At 35.3% G+C, this 24,580-nt stretch overlaps 1 protein-coding gene across 1 annotated transcript in view; it reads left to right on the forward strand.

Annotated features, from left to right (window-relative positions):
- The window catches only part of Dscam1 (Down syndrome cell adhesion molecule 1), a 333,929-nt gene extending 313,278 nt beyond the window's left edge, over positions 1-20,651 (forward strand). The window contains exons 33-37 of the mRNA XM_071598922.1: positions 3,327-3,544; positions 4,574-4,769; positions 5,425-5,589; positions 13,609-13,672; positions 18,591-20,651. Coding sequence (XP_071455023.1) covers positions 3,327-3,544; positions 4,574-4,769; positions 5,425-5,589; positions 13,609-13,672; positions 18,591-18,657 — 710 coding nt within the window. The 3' untranslated portion in view covers positions 18,658-20,651. The remainder of the gene's footprint in view (positions 1-3,326; positions 3,545-4,573; positions 4,770-5,424; positions 5,590-13,608; positions 13,673-18,590) is intronic.
- The last annotated feature ends 3,929 nt before the right edge of the window (positions 20,652-24,580 follow it).

Raw genomic sequence — 24,580 nt, forward strand, 5'->3', positions numbered from 1 at the left:
AACTGCAGCTGGTATAACCCTGGAGCGCTTAACGTACTCCTTTCAAATGTTATATTTGTTAGGAAAGTAGGTATAGGTATTTATTGTCGTTGTGCATGTGGAACATGAGTAAATATGGCGATTTAAATTAATTTCTAATGTAGATATGAGAGAAAGTTGAAAATAATGCTCAAGTTTCATATTGGTTTTTAAAACCCAATGTGAAAAGTCTGGAAATCCGTTTCAAATTGCATTAATGTATTCCTTTATGATACATATGAATGTACGTTGATGTAAACCTTGATAATTACCATAAGTTATGCATTAAATTTATTCTGATGAAATTATCTCTTATTATGACCACATTTAACTCATTATGTTGGCCTCACTGAATTTCATTGTCAAATATTACTCCCTGAAATTGCTGCATTGGAATTTCATTTTATTTCTTCATGCTGTAAGTGGTGTGCGAAATAGGTTTACTAGTGAAAATAGGCTTAAAATTTTGCTAGGTCACGTTGTAGAGTCCTGATATTTAGAGTCTCATGTGGCTTCACAGTTTACATAAGTTAGCAATTACATAGTTTCCACTTTTATGGAAAAAAATTCTTTTGCTTTTTCAGAAGCGTATTTTGTACACAACTTAAATGTGTTTAAATGCATATATGTTGTATATTAAGCAAAACAAGTGTGTATTTAACTTCAACATACTTCAACTAGAAACAATAATGGGAAATAGTTTGTGGGATAGGCTCAATTTTTAAGATTTTTACCTGATAAAAAAATTAAATGGATTCTTAACGTGGCACATATAAACGTGTATTTAATCCTGAAGTACATGAATGAATTCCACTTTTATGTAACATTGAGACAAATGATTATTCAGGATTACTATATGCCCCAGTTTAATGGATTTTAGTCCTTTGTCCTGGTGTCTCTTCAAAGTCAACTTAAGAATTGAAATGCGCCGGTTGTTTTCTTAACACATTTATATGGTAGTTGACACTAGTGAATCTGATTCTAAGGGGCCTGCCCCAGAGGCAGCAGGGCAATGTCTTAGCCTGCCAACCCACAGGCCATGGGTTTGATTACCACCTGGGTGAATTTTTCTCCATCTAGGGCTTGGGTGTTTGTAATTTTTTCTAGTGCTATATTATTGTTAAAAGTGTGATGCAAAGGCCAAAGTGCTGTTTTCAGATTAATATGAAACAAATGTATCTGGGCGTGCATATATGTCAGATTGGTACTGTGTGTTTCATTTGGTTTCATATTTTATTGCAAATACCCACGTACATACACAATATTTATTCATATGTGTGCATATGAACTAATTTTGTTGGAATAGCTCTTTGATTTGTGATCAGAAGAAACTACCTTTTATCAGGTATCACTTTGATCCCCCGATGTTTCACCTGAGGTTGAATTATAAAATTGAGTAACTATTCAAATATTCTATAAGTCTTCAGCTTTCCTTGAAGAAAAATTTTGGGAAAATATATTAGTCCAAAAACTGAAGATATTTCTTGCCTTAGTAAGAGTTAAGATTTTCATTAAAACAAGGGCATATCTTGCACAAACCTAAAATTCTAATTTAATATGGACTGTAGTTGGCTAAGTTAGCAGTGTTTTGGCCCAAAGTAGTTAAAAATTCAGTCCGGCCAATTATGTTTGGATACATTTGTAAATTATATGGACAACATTATACTTTTATTTTTATTATGAAATTATTTCAAGCACATTTTTTGTGTACACGAGTGTCCTGAATTGTTATTTAATTGTTTTTTGTTTGTTAAATTGACCATTGCCTCATAAGATCAATAACATCATATAGATTAGAGGAAAGTCTGCTGTGAATAGGTTTTGCAATTCATTAATTCTTTAGATACAGGATCCTGTCTCTGGCTTAAAATTTGAATTTGATGGTTATCATGAGCCTCTACTCTCAATTTCATGCTGTTAATATTTCTTGCATCACCATAGCTATTAGGTCTTTATTCTGGTATTTGTGAAATTTTAGATACGTAGAAGAAAACCTATACATAATTTGTGATGTGAATGGAAAGAATTGCCAAATTTATTGAGGAAAGATAGCAAAATATTTTACTACCAGCTATTATTATCATGCTGAAGCAGTTAAAAAACAAGAAAATTGTTTCATTTAACCAAGAATTATTCATTTTTATCATTGAGTCACTTTCGCTAAATTTGAGGGAATTCATATTGGTAAACATTGTTAGTTACCATTAAAACCTCTAATTCCTGCTAGGGGGTGTTCGGAAAGGCCTTTATCATTTAGGATTGTCAGCTGTTATTTCCTGTTAATGGTTAAGTGCACAAAGATACACAATGGGGGTCCACATCTGGGTATAGGAATAATGTTTAATGATCAAACAGTGAGAGCACTTACTCTCTTATAATGAGACATCAATCTAGATCATGGTTTTAATGAAGCTATTTTCCAAAGTTTTAAGAATTACTATGTGTTCCATTGTACATTCTATCTTATTACCGCACTTGGCATTCAGAAACTAATTTATCAGTGGGTCAATAGTCAGAAGTTCTAATTCCAACCCATGGCTAAATTTTAGGTTGACAATCCTGGACCCTTTTTAGGAGTCCTATTATTTAGTTAATGGAAACCCTATTCAGGTTGGGAATAAAAGTTTGTCCGAGTGGTGCATAGGGGAGAACTACTAGATGCAATCTGGTGCTTTCCTGGCGTATTTGCTTCATGAAGTTTTCTCTTTGGGTCTTCCACCGGGTCAGGGGTTGTTATTGGCCGATGTTTCGATGCCCGACTCGTGCATCGTCCTCAGGGTAGGTCGATCGTTGTCCTCATCTATCCTGAGGACAATGCACGCATCGGGCATTGAAACATTGGCCAATATGGAACCCCCCTGATCCGATGGAAGACCCAAAGAGAGAACTTCATGGATGCTAGATTCATTATCAATGCACTGTACTATAATTGCAGTGTACGTAGCCGACTCTCTCCTTAATTTGTGCATTAGTGATGGTTAACACTATGCAATGTACTTTGAAGTGTTACTTCACATGAGAAATTAGAACTACTTATCAATACACACTCTAGTTTAAAATAAGCTGGAGGAATATGCATTACCAATCTAAGGTTTTCGACTTGTTTGCAATAGAATTTATTTTTAAATCTAATCAGCAATGGATTTTTTTAACTGCAGTTTATCCTGAATTGTTCATCAAAGAATTGTTAAGCCTATCAGATGTAACATGGCAATCCATTTAGTGTGACATTAAAAAATTTTGCTACAGACAACCTTCCATGCATGTATTCTGTGGTTGCTTTTTGCCTTCCCTTTGTCTTTTAACAGGTATGGAAGATGAAATATGCCCATATGCCACATTCCACTTGCTTGGATTCCGGGAGGAGATGGATCCCTCAAAGGCCATGCAGTTCCAGACATTCCCGCATCAGAATGGACATGGCGGTGGGAGTGGAAGCATTGGAGGAGGAACGGGTACCGGTGGCCTGGTTGGAGGCAATGGCAGTGCTGCCCATGCCCATAGTCGCAGCGGATCTCAATCTATGGTACTCAATATATCTTTTGATTTTAAGTACCGTATTTTCCCATCGATAACATGTATAACGTGCACCCAGAACTTTGTAGTTGTCATGGATTTGTGTAGACACTGTGCACCCACGGCTTCATCGTTATGTCGAACATGTATAGGTGCAGCCCATCTGTGTATGCATACATAAATGAGCATAAAAATTATACGTAGTGTGTGTAAAAATACGTCTATGTTTGGATTTTTTCATTATTTTCATTGCATAACATGCATCGTCATTTTTTTGATCATCTGAACATTTTTGTATAGAAAACGTGCGCGTTATATATGGGAAAATACAGTGGTCTCTAAACATTAAAGGTAAAAGTGATCATTGATTTCTTCCATTGATTTCTTGAGTCATGCATTTAAATCTGAGGTAGAGGTCTCAGTTATTTATAGTTGGTTATTGACCATGCTGAGTGACCATTGACAATTTTCCTTTCTTTAACCGGGACAGGTCATTAATGTCATCAGTCATATAATAGCTAATTGTAATTGAAAGTGAATGTGAATTAAACGCAGTTGCCAATTATTTTTGTTTTAGCTGAGTATGTTATCTTATTTAATGCTCATGTATATTACCTATATCCCTGGCAGTGTACTTGAAGTTCATTCAGAATGCTCTTGTTTTCATTATTATATTTTTCCTCGATGGAAGTTAGATTTGAATGGTCTCTGATTTTGAAGATGCATGTACATGTCTGTTATGATACTCTTCAAAAATTTTTATCTTCCTATAATATGTGAAAAATAATGTTCCCTAAATATTGCTATACATCTTTGAAAAAAATTTCATCATTTTGTCAATGTGGCCTATTATGATTGCAGTGATAAATATTCTTTGTCTTAACAATTCTGACTATATGTAAGAAATAGTTGGTCGGGAAAATATGATATTTTATTGGAAGAGAATGAAAACAATGTTCGCTGCATCATTTTAGGTATCAACTTATGTTTGACCGTGTGGGTCATGTAGTAAGTGACGTTTGTTTAACACTTTGAACAGCCTCGTGCTGGAAATGGACGCTACTCTCGAGTCCCTCACAATGGCCCTAGCTCTGCATTTTCACCCGAGTATGATGATCCTGCTAACTGTGAGCCTGAGGAAGATCAGTATGGTGGAAGTAGCAGCCAGTACGGACAATATGGTGCTCCTTATGACCATTATGGCAGCCGGGGATCTGTGAGCCGAAGAAGTGTTGGTCAGTGTAATTAATATTTCATTATTTATACATTGTATGTAATATGTTATTTGTAATATTAAGCTTTGCATGTTGCTCAATCATACGAACATCAAGTGTTATATGACTGTAAATTTGAATATTTAAAAAGTATTGTGCAACCATATGTGTAACTCCTGTTACTGTACGGTATCGCATTGTACGATTAGTTCACAAAAGTTGACATTTTTTTCTGTTATTCAGTAATTTAATAAAAGCAGTTAGTTGTTTACTGATTGCCAACTATACTATTGGGGGATGACACTGAATTTAATATTTTTTTTTTATCTGGTGTTGTACATGTATGTGTCTTTTAATAGCAAGTAAATGATTGAGTCAACTTTTGAAGTTTGAATTTGCTGATTCAAAAGTTAAAATGAAAAAAACATTAATCACTTAAAATCACAACGAACTAAATTGTGAGAAACAAAATAGAATGAACTTAGTCGGTGGGAGCACAATTTTTCTTGCGATTGATGTGCGATTAACGCAGGGGTGAGCTTGCATTTGATCGTAATAATCAGCATCTGCTCTCATATGAAACTTGAAAAGCCTTGGTGAGTGTAATGATAATTTAAATTTTGATGTGCCTAAATCTTTTACTTGTGGTATTAACTCCTTCTTATTTATTTATCAGGATCTGCTAGGAATCTCCCTGTGTCTGGAAGTCCTGAACCTCCTCCCCCACCACCACGGAACCATGACCCTAACAACTCATCCTCATTTAATGATTCCAAAGATAGTAATGAAATCTCCGAGGCTGAGTGTGACCGTGACCAGCTTGTCAACCGAAATTATGGAGGTATGGATGCATTTAAGTTTAATATTTATTCATTGAGGACATGATATTTTATCTTCCCATGAATGGAAAACAATGAGCGAATGTTTATCATTAGTAAGATTATTTGTGTGGTTAAATGACATTGTTTAGACTTCGCAGTTGTATGTAGGTGTTAATTTAAGCCATGTAGTTCTCTCATTGTTATTGTGGGCCAGGCTTATGCCTCATTCAAGTTATTTATATTCAGAAGTATTGAATGCTAAATACTTTATGATTTTTACCATTAATGTCCACCACTGTGCTCCAAAGTGAAGAACTAAAATGCTTGTGATGTTGTTTTTGATGAATAGTAAATTTGTTTCTGATTCAACAGGAAAACCTATTCCAATGGCTTAAAGTGGTCTTTCTTTAATAAATACCTCAAAGTATATTTCACATGGAACATAAACACTTACCGTTTATGCTTGTGTCTAGGTTGACCTTTAATTGAAAAATTTTGGTGAAAAAAATTGAGGGTTGACCTACCCATGAGAGAAGCTAAGTCAAAAAAGATATTATTTGAAATAATATTAGTTATCTACTAGGTCACATTCTGAAATTCACCCCATCCTGTATATTTGTGTAAAGAAATTGGAATGCGGCACTACTAATGAGAATATCATTTTTGAGAAGAGGAAAGTAATTTTTGCCCACCTAATTAAAAAGATGCCAGGATCATCTAGGGCCGAAGCGTTGAAGGGAAGCAGTGGATAGTTCGAGAAGTTCAAGAGGTAAACCGGAATCCATGGTGTAGTGGCATTTGGTGAACAAATAATCTCCTACTCAAAGGCAGCAGAGAACTTCATCGGTGACTTCAAGAAGCTTGTAGATTCTGTGGGTTACCTCCCACAACCGGTTTTTAATTGTGACAAGATGGGTCTCGTCTGGGAGAAGGTGCCAAAGCAAACCTATATATGTACAAGTAACTGCAGAGGAGAAAACATTGCCGGACCGCAAACCAATTTAAGGTTGTCTCACACTACTATTTTCTGCCAATACAAGCAGCAATTTGAAAATCAAACCCCTGCATGTTTACCATCCATAAATTCCATTAACCTTCAGAGGAGTTTTAAGTCCAGAAGATCAGGCTGAATGTGAATTGGAGGTCATGGGAAACTGTTGCAAGATACAATGCTTACAAAGGATCTCCCTTATGAGGCTGTGGCTGTGCACACTAGAAACTTGTTTATTGGAAATGCTGGGTTGCATTTTTACAAAATTTTGAATCATCAATAAAAATAAATGTCTCTATATAGCTTTATAGTGAAAAGGAATGTGGAAGTTATCACAAATAATTAACTAATTACTTCTATTACTTTTTTTTACAAAGATCGCAATTCAGGTTAGTTCATTCCACGATAGAAGAAAAGATGTGGATAATCCACAGTCCTAAACTATATGTACATAATTTGCTTTGACTAAACCTTGGAGAACCAGAAGTTCCTTGTCTGATAGACAGTGGTCTCTTATTAGAACAATACCACAAATTGGAATTTGAGAAGTTACTTCTAGGAAGTGGGTCTTGCTCATCATCCCCTGCCTATTGCAACTGAGTAAATTAATTCCTTCACATTTTGAAGTGCCTAGTCATTTTTTCTTTAGTTCGACTAATCTCAATTGTAATTGAGTGACCATCTTTTAAGGAGCCAGTCGGAGATGCAACAAATTCAATATTACCATGAGCAAGATTTTGTAGAGAATAGATACGAGGTTTGTCCAAAAAGTATCGCGAATTTTGAATTTTTGGGGGTTACTAATATTTGATTTTTTTGTGGCATTATGTATGGTGCTTATGTGTCTCCCTTATGCCAAAAGATTCGGCCATTTTAAATGCTCAGTTAATTGTTTACAGCTGTTTTGCTTGGTGGTGTTCTGGCTTGCCTTCGATTTTTGCCTGTTCCAAAATATGGATGGAAGAATTTCGTATCAAATTTTGTGTGAAAAACGAAATTAAGTGCGCGGACGCATTCCGAATGTTGACTGTGGCATATGGAGAAGCTACCTTGGACCAAAGCAACGTTTATCGGCGGTGCAAAATATTCTCAGATGGCCGAGAAGATGTGAAGGACGAAGAGCTTGCTGGACGCCCGAGCAAGTCAACAACAGACAAAAACATTGATGAAGTGAATAAAATAATGTTGGCCAATCGTGGAATCACCGTATGGGTTTATGGTTATGACGTGGAAACTCTCAAACTCCCAATCATCCCAATGGAAGCTGCAGCACGAGCCAAGACCAAAAATAGCACGCCAAATTCGGTCGAATGTGAAAGTTTTGCTTACAGTTTTCTTCAATTACAGGGTCGTGGTACATCATGAGTTATTGCCACAGGGTATAATGGTAAATAAGGAATATTACCTGCAAGTTATGTGCAATTTGCATAAATCAATCCACCACAAATGCCCAGATTTGTGGAAGAACACAATATGGCTTCTGCACCATGACAACGCAACTGCTCACACATCTTTGCTTGTGCGTGAATTTTGGCCAAAAACAACACACCAATGATGCCGCAGCCACCGTATTCCCCAGATCTGGTCCTCGGTGACTTTTTCTTGTTCCTGAAACTGAAGAGGGCCATGAAAGGACGACGCTATGCTACGATAGATGAGATAAAAACTGCATCGAAGCAGGAGTTGAACAAGATCACAAAAAATGATTTTTTGAAGTGCTTTGAGGATTGGAAAGAACGTTGGCACAAGTGTATAATATCTAATGGGGATCATTTTGAAGGGGACTAACTAGGTATTCATGAATAAATGAATAATTTTTGAAAAAACACAAAATTTGCTATACTTTTTGAACAAACCTCGTAGATGCTACTCATTACCTTGCCATCATTCTTACTCGAGATTATGATATGACTTTTTTTGCAGTTTTGCTGAATGGAAACATTATTCAGTATTTATTTGACATTTTGTTCAATCAGATTTTGTCACATAAATATTAAATAATCTACTTCAAATTCAAATTGCTGTTCACTAAATTATGTTCATCCAGAACTTTGGTTATTACCATGTGCTTGATTGTTACACTACTAATGTCTCACACTACACTTGGAGCAATTAATTTTTTTCTAAATCGTCTATTTCATAATTATGTATTATAGGTACTCAATATTTGCAGGCATTATCAGCATTTTAAAGATTGTGAATTTATTTCACTGTAGTAAACACATGTACTACTTTTTATTAATTGTAAGATTTTTTACTTGTTACATTAATATTTAGAAAAAATTCTTTTGCAGGATAAATGTGAGTTGAATATTTTTATATCACTAAAAGTACATTATTGGTTAGGCTGTTAGAGAGTGCAATGCTCACCAATTCAATTATTATTAATTTTTAGGAGAGTATTTGTAATTGTACTATTGGAAATCAATTCATTGGTATTATTTTTCAGTTTGGTAAGTGATTGAGCCAATTTATCTGTTGTAGTATTTATTGCTTTAATAACTAACATGAAGAGGAAAATTTTGATCTGATTGTTATAGGAAAATTCAGAAGTCAAATTTGTTTAGCCGTTCTATCTGGTACTGATTTGAGGAGCTGAGTACCAGCAAGTCTTTCTTGATTTGATTTCTAAATTCATGTGATAACCCTTTTGGCTTTGCTTTCTGTGTATGCATGCTTTAACTATTTGGGTTCCACCTCAAAATTTACTAATGCGTTCAAGTTGGTATTAAAGCGTAGTCTCTTTTGTCTACCATGTATGTTATTAACAGACTGTGTGAAAAATGGTTTAATAGCAATTACATTTGTTAGAGAGAAAATTAAATGAATGCCGAATCTACTATTATTTCCATTTCAAATGGATTTTATTCTCAAGCTAAAAACCCATTTCATGGATTCTCTATTTAAAAATTTAATATGTGAAGAATTATAAAGCATGTATTTCTGTATCTTTTTTATAGCATTAAAATAAAATATGATAATCATTACAATTAATTAACTGGAATTATTATTTTTAGCAAAATGTCACAGGATGTCACATTTCATCACGCTCATCGACAGTAATAAGTTGAATAGCAGGCTAATAAATAATTTTAAAGAAATTCTGTTTTTCTTAAATTACTAAGGAATTAGGAGTCCTCTTCTGTAATAATTTAGTTTGTTGAATTATCCATTGTACAAATACTTTTAAAATATGACTAGGAATTGACTCAACTTATGCTATAACCACCTCATTCCATGGGTGTATCTCTATATATCTTGTGAGTTTTTCGAGTGAATTTTTTAGCTACTGAAATCAACCCAATTTTAACACATACCACCAGGCCTGAATGGTGTGCCAGACTCTGACTGTTCAGTTTCCTGCTCCATCCCTCGTCAACAACTGTGAGCATATGCAGTTTGCTAATTGTTTTTCCCCTTTTATGTTATTATTTCTGCTGAAAGAATCCTTGAAAACTTTGAAAATTATCTGTGAATGAATGGGGTGGATGATATAACATGAGATCAGTGAATTCCTGTCCTAATTGTTTAAATATTATTATTGTGGATGCTGATCAATAGTGATCGGGTATCCTTCCAGAAAATCCTTTGCGATTCTGGATAGTTGTAGGTTCTAGGAAAATTAGCTTAAAACTCTTATATTCACCAAGTAGCATTGCTAAATGGGCATAATAGAAGCCACCCTACTCTCCCATGAAGCCACAAATTTAGTGTGAATTGCCCAGGATGCTTTATCACAGTTCCATAGAACTTCTTTGGGTACTTCAGTTTCCTCCATCTGCTGTGTTTTTCAAAAGAGCAATGAGATGAAAGGCTTGTCAAGCCATGGTTAGTTATTCTTAAGACCCAATTAAGAAATGTGGGTTTCATTGTAATCCACGTGAAAGTGGAGATCCACGCATAGGTTGGAGATGGACCATGTGAACCAAGGATAGGAGTGCAGGTGGTGTATTAGACTGGGCTACCCAGAGAAGTCAACAGTCACAGCCAGGATAGCCTTATTTCTTTTGACTAGTCTTAGTTACTTTATTATTGTTATTACTACAATGGTTGCAAGTTGACCATTTGGTTAGGTTGTACATAGGGTGGCATTAAAGGAGTGAGACAAATATTACTTGCGCAGGAAATAAATTATATATACACAGAGACATAAACATCCCAATTTTCATTGGGAACATTCTTGAGTGTTATTTTAGTTTGAGCATTCCAATCATCTATCATCCAAGAAGAAAATTAACAAAAAAATTAAAAATTCACTTTTGTGATCAATTAGATCCAGGGCATGATTGGCAACAGAAGCCGATGTCATTTAAGTGGAGAGATGAGACTTTAATGACTATGTTGGATATCAAGTTAGATGATTTTTTGAACCATGCCGTGAAAAAGAATAGAGGTGAGGAAAGCAGATGAGGTAGACATTGGGCAATGAAGAGGGGCATGAGAGCCTAGCCTGAGGACAGGGCAGCGTGGTCTAACTTGAGATGGCTGTGAGGATGATGACCATTTAAACATGTTTGAGTGTGCTGTGGTGTTTTAATGTGCGTGTGTTAGTGGCTGAAGGAAGATTTGAGAACATTTCTCTCACCGTATCTGAAGGAAAGATTCAATTCCTTGACATGAGATTGAGTGGAGTTCTATTCTAAATTGCCCATGTTTGAGTGAGTTAGTTAATGAATGATGTTCCATAAGTTCTCAATTGCTCCCTGCAGGGTTATTCTCAGTTACTCTTGGCTGGTCTCCATGTTTATTCTCATCCATTCTTACATTTTCTGTGATAATAATCTCGCTTATTTCAGGTCATCAATCAATTTTAGTTGCCATTGTTTGCTTCCCTAGAATTACTAAGGATTTTCTGTTGGGTCATTGAAGCCTAAAATTGACTGCTCCCCCATATTTACAGGAAAATTGATTTGGTGTATCTGAATAATATGGGAGTTTAATTTTCATTTTATTTTCGATGGTTGGTATATCAATGTTATGTCGAGATTACTCTGATCAATACTACCTTGATCAAAAAGTTCCCGGAATAACCACCGTGTGGTGCTCCCATCGTTCCGATTTGAGTTCTGTTTTTTTTGTTAAATTGGTACATCTGTTGTTGATATTCCCTTTAAATCTTAGTGTCATAACTTGACATTTGCAAAAGTTACGTAGCCAAGAGTACATCTATCTCTGTGTGTGTTGGCGATTTTTTACAATTTCAGAAATGGATTTAAATTTGCAACAACGAACTTGTATTAAATTTGCGTAAAAAACGGATTTAGTGGCGCACGGACGTTGGAAATGTTGGAAAAGTGTTTCGGCAACGATTCTCTAAAAAAAACGGTCGTTTACCAGTGGCACGAGCTGTTCAGAAGTGGTCGTGAGTCAATCGAAGATGATGAACGCAGTGGCAGACCATCGACATCGAAAGTCGGTGAAAAAATTGATAAAGTAAAAGAAATGTTGGTCAATAACCGCAAATTAACCATCAGAGAAATAGCGGAGGACTTGAACATTGCCTATGGATCCGCCCAAGACATTGTGGTTAATGATTTGGGTTTCCGTCGTGTAGCAGCAAAGTTGGTGCCAAAAGACCTCAATTTCATGCAAAAAAGAGACCGTGTTGACGTCGCAAAAGACATGATTTGCGAGGCTGAATCCGATCCCACATTCATCAAAAGGATCATTACTGGAGACGAGACGTGGGTTTATGAGTACGACACGCAATCCAGACATCAGGCAAGTGAATGGCGTTCACCAAATGAGCCGAGACCAAAAAAACCACGTCGTTTTCAGTCAAGAAAGAAGGCAATGCTGACGGTTTTCATGGATTACAACGGTGTAGTGCATCATGAATTTTTGCCAGAAGGCCAGACAGTAAACAAAGAGTATTATATGGGCGTTATGAGACGTTTGCGTGAAGCAATTCGCCGAAAGAGACCAGAAATGTGGGCAGAAAACTCGTGGATTTTGCACCATGATAACGCACCGTCGCACAGTGCTATCATTATTCGTAATTTTTTGACGAAAAATGCAACAAATACCATCCAACAGCCACCGAATTCACCTGATTTGGCTCCCTGTGACTTCTTTCTGTTCAATCGAGTTAAAAAACCATTACGGGGAACGCGTTTTAGCAGCCGAGAGGAAGTAATGGAAAAATCGCAGGAAGCACTGATGGACATACCGAAAACCGACCGTAACTTTTGCAAATGTCAAGTTATGACACTAAGATTTAAAGGGAATATCAACAACAGATGTACCAATTTAACAAAAAAAACAGAACTCAAATCGGAACGATGGGAGCGCCACACGGTGGTTATTCCGGGAACTTTTTGATCAAGGTAGTATTATAGCAATAGCATCTTTAATGGAAATATGTAGGGAATCTCCAAAGTTTTTGAAACCTATGTGTATAAAGTAGATAATTTCATAATATTTATTATTAATGCAAAATATTTGCTGTTATATGTTCATATTTTGATTCGCCATAAACTATTAATGCTTCTTGATGCAACACAAGGAGTAAGTTCATACACTTCTTTTGAGGTTTTCCTGCTTGTGTCAGTGAAATTGAAAATGAAATTATATTGTTCATTTATATTGATTTGCTTTGAGGCTATATAATTTAAAGGGTTAATATGAAAAATCACCTAAAATTGTATTCCAAAAGCTTCAGTTTATCATATTGTGCTGTTAAATATTTTCAGTTTTGAGCATTTTCAGTGGTATATTTGATTTGCATATTGTCAAAATTTGCAATTTTTTGTCATTAGCATGCCTTAACAACAGTTAGCCTTCTTGTAAAATGTGGTTGTATTTTTGTTATGATTGTTGAATGGTTGCTCGTTGAGTTTATGCAATTTTGAGTCTTTTATGCTGTAGTTCATTATAGAAGTAGAAAATACACAATTATTTTAGGTAATGCTTACTGCATTTTGAAATCATTAGTAATTCTCAATGTAAGGAGTCAATAATTTTTGTTATTTACTTATTTACTATATATATATTATATACTTCCTCTGTTGGAAGTGTATGGGAACTGTATTTTTCATTTCGGTTTCAGTCAGTGTCAGGGCCAACACCAAGGATGGCATGACCACTGAAGAAATGAGAAAACTCATAGAGAGGTCAGTAAATGACTTCATTTAATATTTTGACCCTGTTTTTTTTTTATTATGAATATGTTTATCTGTCACAGATATTAATTGAAAACAGCCTAAAATATTTCAGTGTCAAAGCTCTAAGTGTTATTAGGGATGTGCGAATGTTAGCTTCAACGTCTGAGAGGCTTACAGTTGAACGTATTACGCTCAGTTTAATTTCTTGTTATACACAGTCAATCTTTGTTATCAAAGTGTTCTTCTTGCATTTAATAAATTCTGACTGAGACTCCCTGACTTAGCTTCTATTAGTTCCAATGATGGGCTTTTTCTTTCTGTTGAGGTGATAGTATATTTTACAGTAGAATAAAAAGACAGAAACATCAACATTTATAGAGATGAGTTTAGAGTTGAATGTGTACAGTAATGAATTCACTATACTATTGACATCGAGGTCTCTGCAATCTACATAAATGTAGGGGACAGATATATAGGGTTACTAGGGCATTTATTCTATATAAAGAAATCAAAGAGGAATGGGGATTATTTTAAAATTGTTTATTTAAAAATGAATATAGTAATCATTGGAAACTGCTTTTGTAAAGTTTCTACTAATTTTAACCCCATTAGATAGCAAGTTTCAATGGAACCCCTATTATAATCTTGTGCAGTAAAGTTCATCTATATTGTTGCAAAATCGTATTAACTATTGTACTTAATAGGAGTTCTTTTTTGTTTGCAATTCAACCCTGTGTAATAATTTAATTTGATTATTTATAATTGTGACTAATATCCTATTTTTTTCTGTCATTTTCTTTCTTTTGATTAACTCCTGATCCTTTAAACTACTAATCTTTAATGAACATTTTTGCATAATGGGTGCTTCTGTCTACTTGTTGCAGGAATGTATCTCAGTCTTAAAATGCTCTGAATCAGTATGCCGATAGATAAGTTTCAGATGAAATTCTTATTTATAAGAAGTTTCTTTTCTAACTACAGAATGTTCGCACACCCCTAAATGTAATGCATGATAGTCTTTATTGATTCTGAAGATAGTCCAAATGGAATTTTTGGAGGGACTTAATATATGACTGCTTGAGGGTGTACTTTTAATAGTTGTTGCATGTGTTTCACATAACAGACATGTATGATAATCTTATTCAATGGGTGCCTACTCATGCACTTACATTACAAAGCAATTGCATTGATCTGACCTCATTTGTTCATGATGTACAAATGTGGCAGTGTCAACATTTATTAATGGTACCCAGCAACCAAAGTTATTAACCCGAAGGTTGGTGGGGATCGAGATGGTGCGGGGGCTAACGTACTGGCTTCCCACCCTGAGGGCGCGGGTTCAAATCCCGGCGGTGTTGAATATTTTTCAGAGGTATCTCGATCCCTACTTGAGGTGCTTTGTGGAGGGCACTTTGAGTGAGTACGGCGTCCGTCGGATGGGACGTTAAGCTGCGGACCCCTTGGCGCCTTTCGTAAAGAGTAGGCTAATGCCGACGCCGGGTTTCTCTCCACCCTTCATCCTTTCCTGTCCATCCCCTATGGCGCAAATGACCTTAGCTGTCGGTCGCCTCCCCTCAAAACTACTACTACTACCCCGAAGGTTGGTTTGATAGATGAGCTCATCTAGTACCAAGCCCAACATAATGTGAAATTCACACATCAGGGTAGAAGGACCGGATTATTTCTGTATGCTGCATTTGGTGGACCAGGAAGATCTGGTACCTGGAAAATCACACAGCTTGAATGGAGCTGAGGGTGCCCAAAGAGGGTCGCTCGGGAATCAAACCAGGCCTCTACTCGGTCGTCCAGACCTTTATCCCCTGGACATACATGACCCTATTAATAGTAAATTAAAAGCACATTTTAAGAAAGAGTAATATTTAATAAAAACAAATGTAAATTGGTTCAGCATTTCACTCTTTTTTTGTCCATAAAAAATGCTTGTCAAACTGTGGGCAACTTAAAATAAAAAACATTTCCAGAAAAAGGCAAGGGCTTCTCATTCCCTTGGTCAACAAATAAGTATTTCATACAGCCTAGGCAAAGAACAACAGCTCCTTGAAGTTCTATTACATATTTTGGTTTCCATTAAATGTCTTAATCACTGAAAAACCACCACTTAATATACAAAGAGCCTTAAGATACTTATTATATTATATTATTTTGAAAAACCTTTACACATCCTGCATTTATATGCAATAATAATGCACATATAAGTGCACCATGGGACTTTCTGTTAATCCAGTTATTAATGAATGAAAAAAATTGCAGGATATATTTATTTTATTTCTGTGCTTAAATTCAACCAAGGAAATTCACCAGCAATTAATTTTATTCAAATACCTCAAGATTGTGATAAGCAAAGTTTTAAAGAAGCTAATGTATTAACATTGCCTGTTGAGTTGCAATGGTTCTCATATACATCATTTGTGTGTGTATATATAGGTAGTTAAAAAACCATGCCTCTGCCAAAGTGAAATAAATTATAAATTTTTAACTTTATGATAATGATTTAAACAACAGTATACACATCCTGGGTACATGTTACAATTGATTTATGAATGTAAATCCACCATTGGTGCATCATGCAATGTCTCAAAAAGGTGATCAGCAGAGTTTTCATGATATAAAAGGAATAATATAAAATAATATGATAATAATAATATAATATAAATCATATGAAATATCATTCCTACCCAAGGACATCGGAGAATAAATTCCGTAATGTTTCAAGTCTGGCCATTTGAAAAAGGTCCTTCAATTCCTCATCTTGAGTGTAACAGTAACATGGGAGCCATTAAATATTGATCCAAAAGCCAGCTTCATAAATGCGACAGAAATAATTATTTGAGGCCTTTTGAACAAAGGTTTATCATTTTTTATGATTTTTGTATTGGGATGTGACAATTGGGATTTTAAGCATGAGAGCTCAAATCATAATGTAAACACTATAATATTTCATATTTGAATTATAAAATATTTTTTTTTAATGGGAAAAATATTAGAATTTACCTAAATTTTCTCATAAGAAGTTGATCATGTATTTATTTAATAGTATTTTCTAAAGTGGTTTTAAAATTACAATTTTGTCAATATTTCTTTTGTATAAAATCAAGTATATTTTTGGCAGCTGCTTTGCAGGTAATTTAATATTTTTATTATTTATTGAGTCCAGCAAATTTTCACAAAACATCTAATTCTAAATATATTTCAATGATTAGACCAACTTTTGTGTATGCTACCTAACAACAGTTGATGAAAATTGGAAAAAAATGAGGAAACTGACATCTCTTGCACTCCCACCACGGACACACACACACGCATGTGTGGGTGTGTGTGTGTGTGCATATATGCATCAAAATATGTATGTATATACTCATTCACATAGAAATAGATGTACGGAAAAGGGTTAGGAACACATGAAAAGGACGAAGACAGTAGAGGTGGGGAAGGCAAAGTTACAATTTGTTATGTACGATCTTAATAAGGGCATATGAGGAGGTAGTGTTACAGTACCCCTGATTTTCAAGAGCAGTAATTATTTTCGCATGCTCAACTGAGCGAGTTAATGAAAAATCTTCCTTTAGTACCCCCCTATTAGCAGAACTACGTCATTCACAAAACTCTAAATACACTACCATTATATGCATGGAAAATTTTATAAATTTAGGGAAATAAAGAATCCTTCTTCTAATCCTTCAGGGTGTCTGGCATCTTGAATTAAATATTTCAATCGGTGATAATTGGGAAATTAGGACTTTCATTGGGGATCTTAGGCAGACTTTTATGTGAACTCATCTGCATTCAAATGTTACATGACATATCCTGTCATCATTGTATTTTTTCCAAACTACCCTACACCAATTTCATGGTTATCATACATGTCTGAACTAAATGCCCTTAACAATATTTAAATGCTTAAACTATTGTTGTTGTATGTTGTCTTGAATATTTGCTATAATATTCACTTTTTCATTTCATGATGTACAAAACAAGGAAACCGTAAGTTCTTTCATCATGTACCGAATGTTTATTTTCAAATTAGAGGTTTGTTTTTGTATTTGGCTGAAAGTAGGTATTAGTGCATGGAAGCCGTCATCCCATCACAGTGTAACTCTTTGAATTATTTTGCATGAAAATTTGTGAGTATATATTATTTTCAGTTGTAAATAAAGTAGAAATGCTTTATCTTCATGTATTTATATATTTTTTTAAATTTTGTTATCTATTTAAGTTTTGTTTCATATGATTTTAATAATGGCTAATTTCTTATGTAACTAACGATGAGTTAGTGATTTGATATAACTATAAATCAAGGAGCAATTAAATGGCTATTCACAAAATCAAATGAAGTACTAAAGATTTTTTCTTATTGGGTTTTATCTTTTAAATCTAAATTCTGCATAATATGAATGACTCAATACATGACACACAATATGTTTAGTTTTAAAGCTTTACCTTAGTCAATAAATAATAAAATTAATGCAAAACAAAATTTTTCCATGATTTGTGTTCTCAAGACTGGAGATGGTAAAAATGAAGTTCAGAACAGCTTACAGCATAAGGGATTGCAAGAATATTTTCAAGTGTAATAAATTACTTGGTTTATAATTGGTTACTGCTGCATGCTTTTGTGTATGAAGTTAAAATAAAATATTGGAAAAAGTATCATTAGATATGGTACCTATAAACTGAACCAGTACAAATTTATGTAGATAAAAGAGTAGTGTAATTTGAACTCAATCGGAGGTGAAATGCATGAAAGGGAGCATATTTTTTGCTATACTGCTCTCTTTCCAAGAGTATTTTTGAGTTCTTTACATATTGTTAACAATTGCTGTTTTTTTTATCTTGACTGATCCATGATGACCGAGTCAGAAACAAAGGAAGTTGCTCTAACTTTTCCAATTGATTGATTGATTCCCAGAAACGAAGCAGCAGCCGGCCACCACATGCAAAACGGACTCACACCCTACGATACTGTGGCAGTGTAACCTCTAGTCTTCCCTAACGGCCTTGGTTTTAGAGGGCTTAAGATTGGTGAAGTGTATTGTGACTGAGTTGAATTAGAGGAGGGCAAAATGAGAGAGAGAGAGAGAGCCCCCCCCCTTTCCCCAAAAATCCCCTCCTCCCCCTCTTGTGTATGCTAGCGCATGTGTGTGCCACCGCCATGAATGGGTATGGGAGCCGAGTCGACGTAACCACCCCACCGCTGCTGTGAATGGATGGAAAGAGAGAGAGAGAGAGAGAGTGCGAGAGAGGGGCTTGTTTTGCCATTCTTTTTTATTACCCCTTTTATTTTATTATTTTTTTTGTAATATGTGCACAATATGTATGGTTCAGTCTAGTGTTCTTACCTTGTGTTGTTGACTCTTTGCTAGGTTTTACCATTTATAATTGATAATTGAAAGAAATACCTTTGATATTTTGCATGTTGTGATTGAAGTGGAATGATAGATTTCTCATTGTTATTGCTTCACTCATTCGATGGATGAATTTTCATCCTGTGCTCAATCGCTTCTTTGTCGACTCAAACTGCCCTATATATTTCTCTCATTATTAATGTCATTTACATCTCCAACCTATGTTAATACTCTTTCAAGTAATGCCAATGCACAAAATTCACTTTTAAATGCATGCCATTGCCAGGACATTCAGGTACCTACTTGTAATTGAAGGCACCATTAACTATGTAATGATTCATAAATGTCATTTATGGAAATATTGTACCTCCAATGCTTTTGTTGAATTTAAAGCTCAACTTTTTGACATGTGATACTGTGTGGCATAGCAATTATTAATGTGAATTCTGGTTGTAGTAGTTAATTTAATTACTCTTCTTAGTAAATTCTTCAGTGGTCAAAATTTACGTAGCCCTAATGATTTTGGGTGATAATTAATATTTGTATTTTCATTGATGTACGAAGTTTGGGGTAGACTATTATACCTACTACAAAACAGCTCTAAATGTCAATGTGTGTCTATTGATGAATTTTTCATAGAGACAGAATAAGCATTTTATAATATACTTTATACCAATATTCTGCCATGCCTCTGTCTTATGAAACTTTTTTGCCTACTACAGTTAAGCATTGGTTTAAGTTTTGAATAAAGCGAAAATTATGTAGGTAAATTCTATTCTCAAGGAATGTTATACAAGCATTTGTTAATTTATAGCTTTGCAGATAATAGAAATCATAGTGAAGTATATAAGATCCATTATATATTATATATATCACATGCAATGTTCTTGTAGTGCTACAATAAGTGAATTTAAGCATTTCTTTAACCAAATGGTGAAAGTGTGGCATACATTATGAGCACACAATCAATATCTTCTAATAATAAGGAATTAACTTGTTTGAGAAGTCTAGAAGACTTCAGTATTAAATTATAGAATCCATATGTCAAGCTTTTAAGACTGTAAATTATTATATCAACTATGTGTGTACACAGGAATTAAGTGTGTAATATCTATATCACATTGCAAGCTTCTGAATGTATCAATATCAATGTAGCCTTGTGAATTTTTCCTGTAATATGTGCAAAATGCACAGGGTAATTTCTCAAATCACACAAGGGTGCATATTCTGTTTTATCCATGCATTACTAACTGTGTCAAAAATTGTAGGTAATTATTGCCAACAATCTTCTTTTACCAAGAAAATTGTTGCTGGATATGGCAGTTTACTTAAGGAAAACTGAAGTCCGATGTGAAAGGAAATGCCTGTTGCTGTCAGAGGTCAATTTTTACTTTGTCCAAAAATTTTATATATTTAATGCTATAATAAGCTGGACAGAAATGCTTGTATATGAATTTGAATTGGCATGTCTCTGGTATCAATTTTATGCCATAATATTTGGTCCTCATTTACCAACAGATGTTTTGGATGTGCGCAAATTTTTATTTATAACCATTTAGTTGCAGACTAAAAATGACATTATGAGATATTTGTACCAAAGTTGTGGAATTTATGGAACTAGTGTTATTAAATTTACAGTCAAACATTCAAATGCTGTTTTTTCTTTAGTCCTTTTCCTCTACCTTCATAGTGAATGCTCCATTCGTGATATGCTGATGTCATTTTGACAATCTTCAGGAAGTTTAACACTTACCTTATTTAGGTTTAAATGGCGGATAAAATTCAGCTTGTTTTTCATATTGTACCTAAAGAGTTTACGAATTGACTAATTGTGAATGAATTCAATCTTAGGTTTAGAGTGTTAATCTTGAATGTGCCAGGCAAACTACACAAAAATTTGTAATAGTTTGGATTAGTAATGTCTTTTTGAGGTTTAAGTTACCTGCCATTAAAATGAATGTCATTAACACTAAGGTTATCTTACTGAGACACGCAATTATCTCATATTGCACTCTAGCCCTGTGTGTTTCAGCATCCCAAAGTGGTGGGCAGAAAGATAAAATCAGCTGGAAATCAAGTCACATGTCTAAGTAACCAAATATCATCAACAAATTGAGAGAATTTGAAGCTCCACTGTTGGTGGATTGGCAAGGGATTGGAAAGTGTCCTTTCACACTGTACTATATAAGGGGAAGGGTTTGTGTCCGAGAAAACGTAATGTTCTTCACAATCAGCGCTCACTGTTCAATCAACGCTCATCAAAAACTCACACATTCCAGTGAGAAGAAATTCTGGAACACCGTCAAATATTTAGAGGCAGATACCTTGTGTAAACTAATGTTAGCAATGTTGGAGAATCATCTTGATGGTCTATGCTTGATGAATGTGCACCGAAGAACTGCATCAAAAAAGTAGAGGAATTGAAAAAGAAAATGCTGAAAGTTTTACAATTATATCCTGATCTCTCCCCTCTCCTTCTAAGAAACTGATCTCGAGGATAAACATCCAATGGCTCAGCATGCCCATTTGCCCCGACCCCTCCCTCCCATGACCAATGCCACATCATAACGCCAAGGCACCACCACCTTTCCATTTTGGTTTCTTCACTCAAATAAACTCCAACCACCAACTTTCACTTTCATATAATTCCCCACCCACCTGACAGCTTTCCACTCTCCCTCCTCATGGCCACCCTTCTCCTTGAGGGTAAAGAAATCCAACGGTTTTACGTTCCCGTCCACCCCTCCTCCCCCACTCCTCCTATAGCCCAGGATAGACCCAATGCCTAGTCACAACCAAGGTGCCACTACCGAAAAAACCAGGACCACTGACTTTGACGTCCCAGAAAGCCCCCACCTACAAATTCCCCCCCCCTTTTCCTCTGTACAAAGGGTATATATTCAACAGCTGTAGCTGTAACTTGTACCTGATGAAACAGCCTTGTACCTGCCACAAGTCGGTGAAATGTAATGTACCTTAAAATTAAGACTGGATAATTACAAACTCATTTGATTTGGTCCCACAACATACATTATATAAATCCTGGATGCATCTATGCATACAGCATCAAGTTTTAAGAGGAGATGATGGAGTAACCAGGGGTTACTGATTTCTGGATAGAAGAAAATTGATGCTTATTTTGGGTGAGCAGAGCACTGAAATTCCAGTGTCTGGAGTACCTTCATCAGGGTATACATCATTTGGGAAACTGTAAACATCTTTCTGAATTTTAGGATGGGGATGTCTAGGGGGAGGCTGATATGGTGACATATATCTGTATTAGATGTCTACATTGATATATCGGGTCATATTTTGTTCTATCATGGTCAATCCCTTGTTATTTTTCCTGATAATTATATCAGGGTTTCTTGGAAGAAATTGAGGAATGAAAGCTTATCTGGAGAAGATAATGGGCTGATTTTAGGATGATTAGGAAGTCAGGATCTCAGACCTTACTCAGCAGTTCAAAATATAATTATAAGATGGATTTATTTCCATAAGTTACATGATTTTGACATATAAATTATTTGGAATGTAGCATTTACTATTGGAGTCGAAACAGGAAAACATCTCTTTGATGTTTTAACTGCCGTGGTAATTTTTATTAATCAAATGTTATAATTAATCCTAATATAGTAGCCTACAGTAATTTTTTGATTTACTAATTACAAATCCTTCTAGCTAGTTTTTAGTGTGGGAATGAATTACAGTATATTTCTTTTACATTAGAGGGTAGGTTAATAAACATTACATGTACTCCATGATGAACTCTTCTTGTGAGAGAGAGAAGTGATAATTTTCAATTTGTATGTTGACATTAAAATGTGTGCAGTGCGAATTGGTACTGAAGTTAGTGGCAAAGGTTCATAGAAGAGGTTTTCTCTGTTTTATTTCCGCCATCTCGCTCTGGGGCAGAGGTTTAAGGATCAATTATTTTTTTTCTGACGAAACTAAATGAATGCAAGGCTGAAGAGGGGAAGCGACCTGAGGCTATCTTTGAAGAATGTTCGTAATTTATGATTTTAGTGAACGCAGATGGCATCTGAGATCAATTTGATGTGGTTGACTTTGGGGGTGGAGGAGCAAGTTGTCCATTGGCTTAGGGAAAGGCATATCAGAATTTGTCATTGGCACAGTGATGGTGCTGTGGCTAATGTACCGGCTTCCCGTTGTGAGGGCCCGGGTTCAAATCATGGACACAACAAATAATTTTCAGTGGTATCCCGACCCCTACCTCTTAGCACTAAGAGCACTTAGAGTGAGTAGGGTGTCTGTCGGAAGTTATGGGTTGGGATGTTAAACTGCAGACCTTTTGGTTCCTTTCAACAAGAGGATTCCCAGGATTCTCTCCTTTCCTGTCCGTCTCTAATGGTGCAAATGACCTCAGCTGTCGATCACCTCCCCTAAATGCTACTGCTACTAGACTACAAAAGATGAATTAAGAACACTAGCCACAGTCATTGCGGTACTTGAAGGTGATAAGTGATATGTATTTAATAGGGCTTGAGGTCCTTTAGGAGGGGGCTGGAGATGAAATTGTATTATGAGGTCAGGTCTCTTTAAAATTACATGTTGGTAGAAGGAGGATTTGCTTGTTTGTGTGTATTCATGCATTTTTTACGTAACCAAAAACAGCATCATGCCAATCATATTGGGCAAATAAATAAGAATCAATTATAACAATAAAAAACTTAATGAGTAGCAGCACAGATAAAATGAAGTTGAAGAAGTCTTTCCTGAATGAGGGAGGCAAAAGAGGATTTTAGGAGAAGATCTGGAGAAAATAAGGAGGTAGGCAGGAATAAAATGGCAGGATTGTGAATGGCATGAGGTGTTTCAAATGGGTTGAAGATAGGGAGACATTTCATCATTGCATTACATGAAATCAAAGTCTAATCAGAGTTAATGAGTGTTTTCTGACTGAGAGGCAAGGAGGGATGACACAATGAAAGATATCATGTGCAGAGACACTAGAAGAAGGGAAAAGGAAAGAAGTTCAGATAGCCAATTACCAATGATGATTGTTATGAAAACCTTTATATCATCCATGGCATGGTGATCAGTAATGGAGGAAATGGCAAGATAACACTTAATATAATCCAGAGAGAAGGCATGGAAGATTAAATGATGGTAGCAAACGATAGGGAGAAAGAAATACATCAAGTGATAAAATAGTTAGAGGGAAGTGAGTGGAGCAGTGACTCAATATTGGGAACAGTATTCATGCATATTTGAAACATGGACAAAGAAAAAGGTAAACTAGATGCTTCACTTCATTGATAAATCAAACTTACCAGAGGCACAGCTTGAAAGGATACTTTTGATATGCTCAAGAAAGATAATTTTAATGTCAAAGATGTTACATAGGAATTTTAGAGTTGTGACTGCTGAAATTACCCAACCTTAAATTTGACAATCATATACTTGGAGTGATTTATAGAGTATTAAATAGAGAATATTTGTTTAGGTAGGATCTATATTAAGGTCCCAAGTATCTAAATACTATGTACGTACATTGAAGGTAGTCTACAAACTAGTGATATAGCTGATGGAA

The sequence above is a fragment of the Hetaerina americana genome, unplaced genomic scaffold (genome assembly GCF_022747635.1).
Source record: "Hetaerina americana unplaced genomic scaffold, ioHetAmer1.1.p SCAF_10, whole genome shotgun sequence".
In the NCBI taxonomy this organism is placed as follows: Eukaryota; Metazoa; Arthropoda; class Insecta; order Odonata; family Calopterygidae; genus Hetaerina; species Hetaerina americana.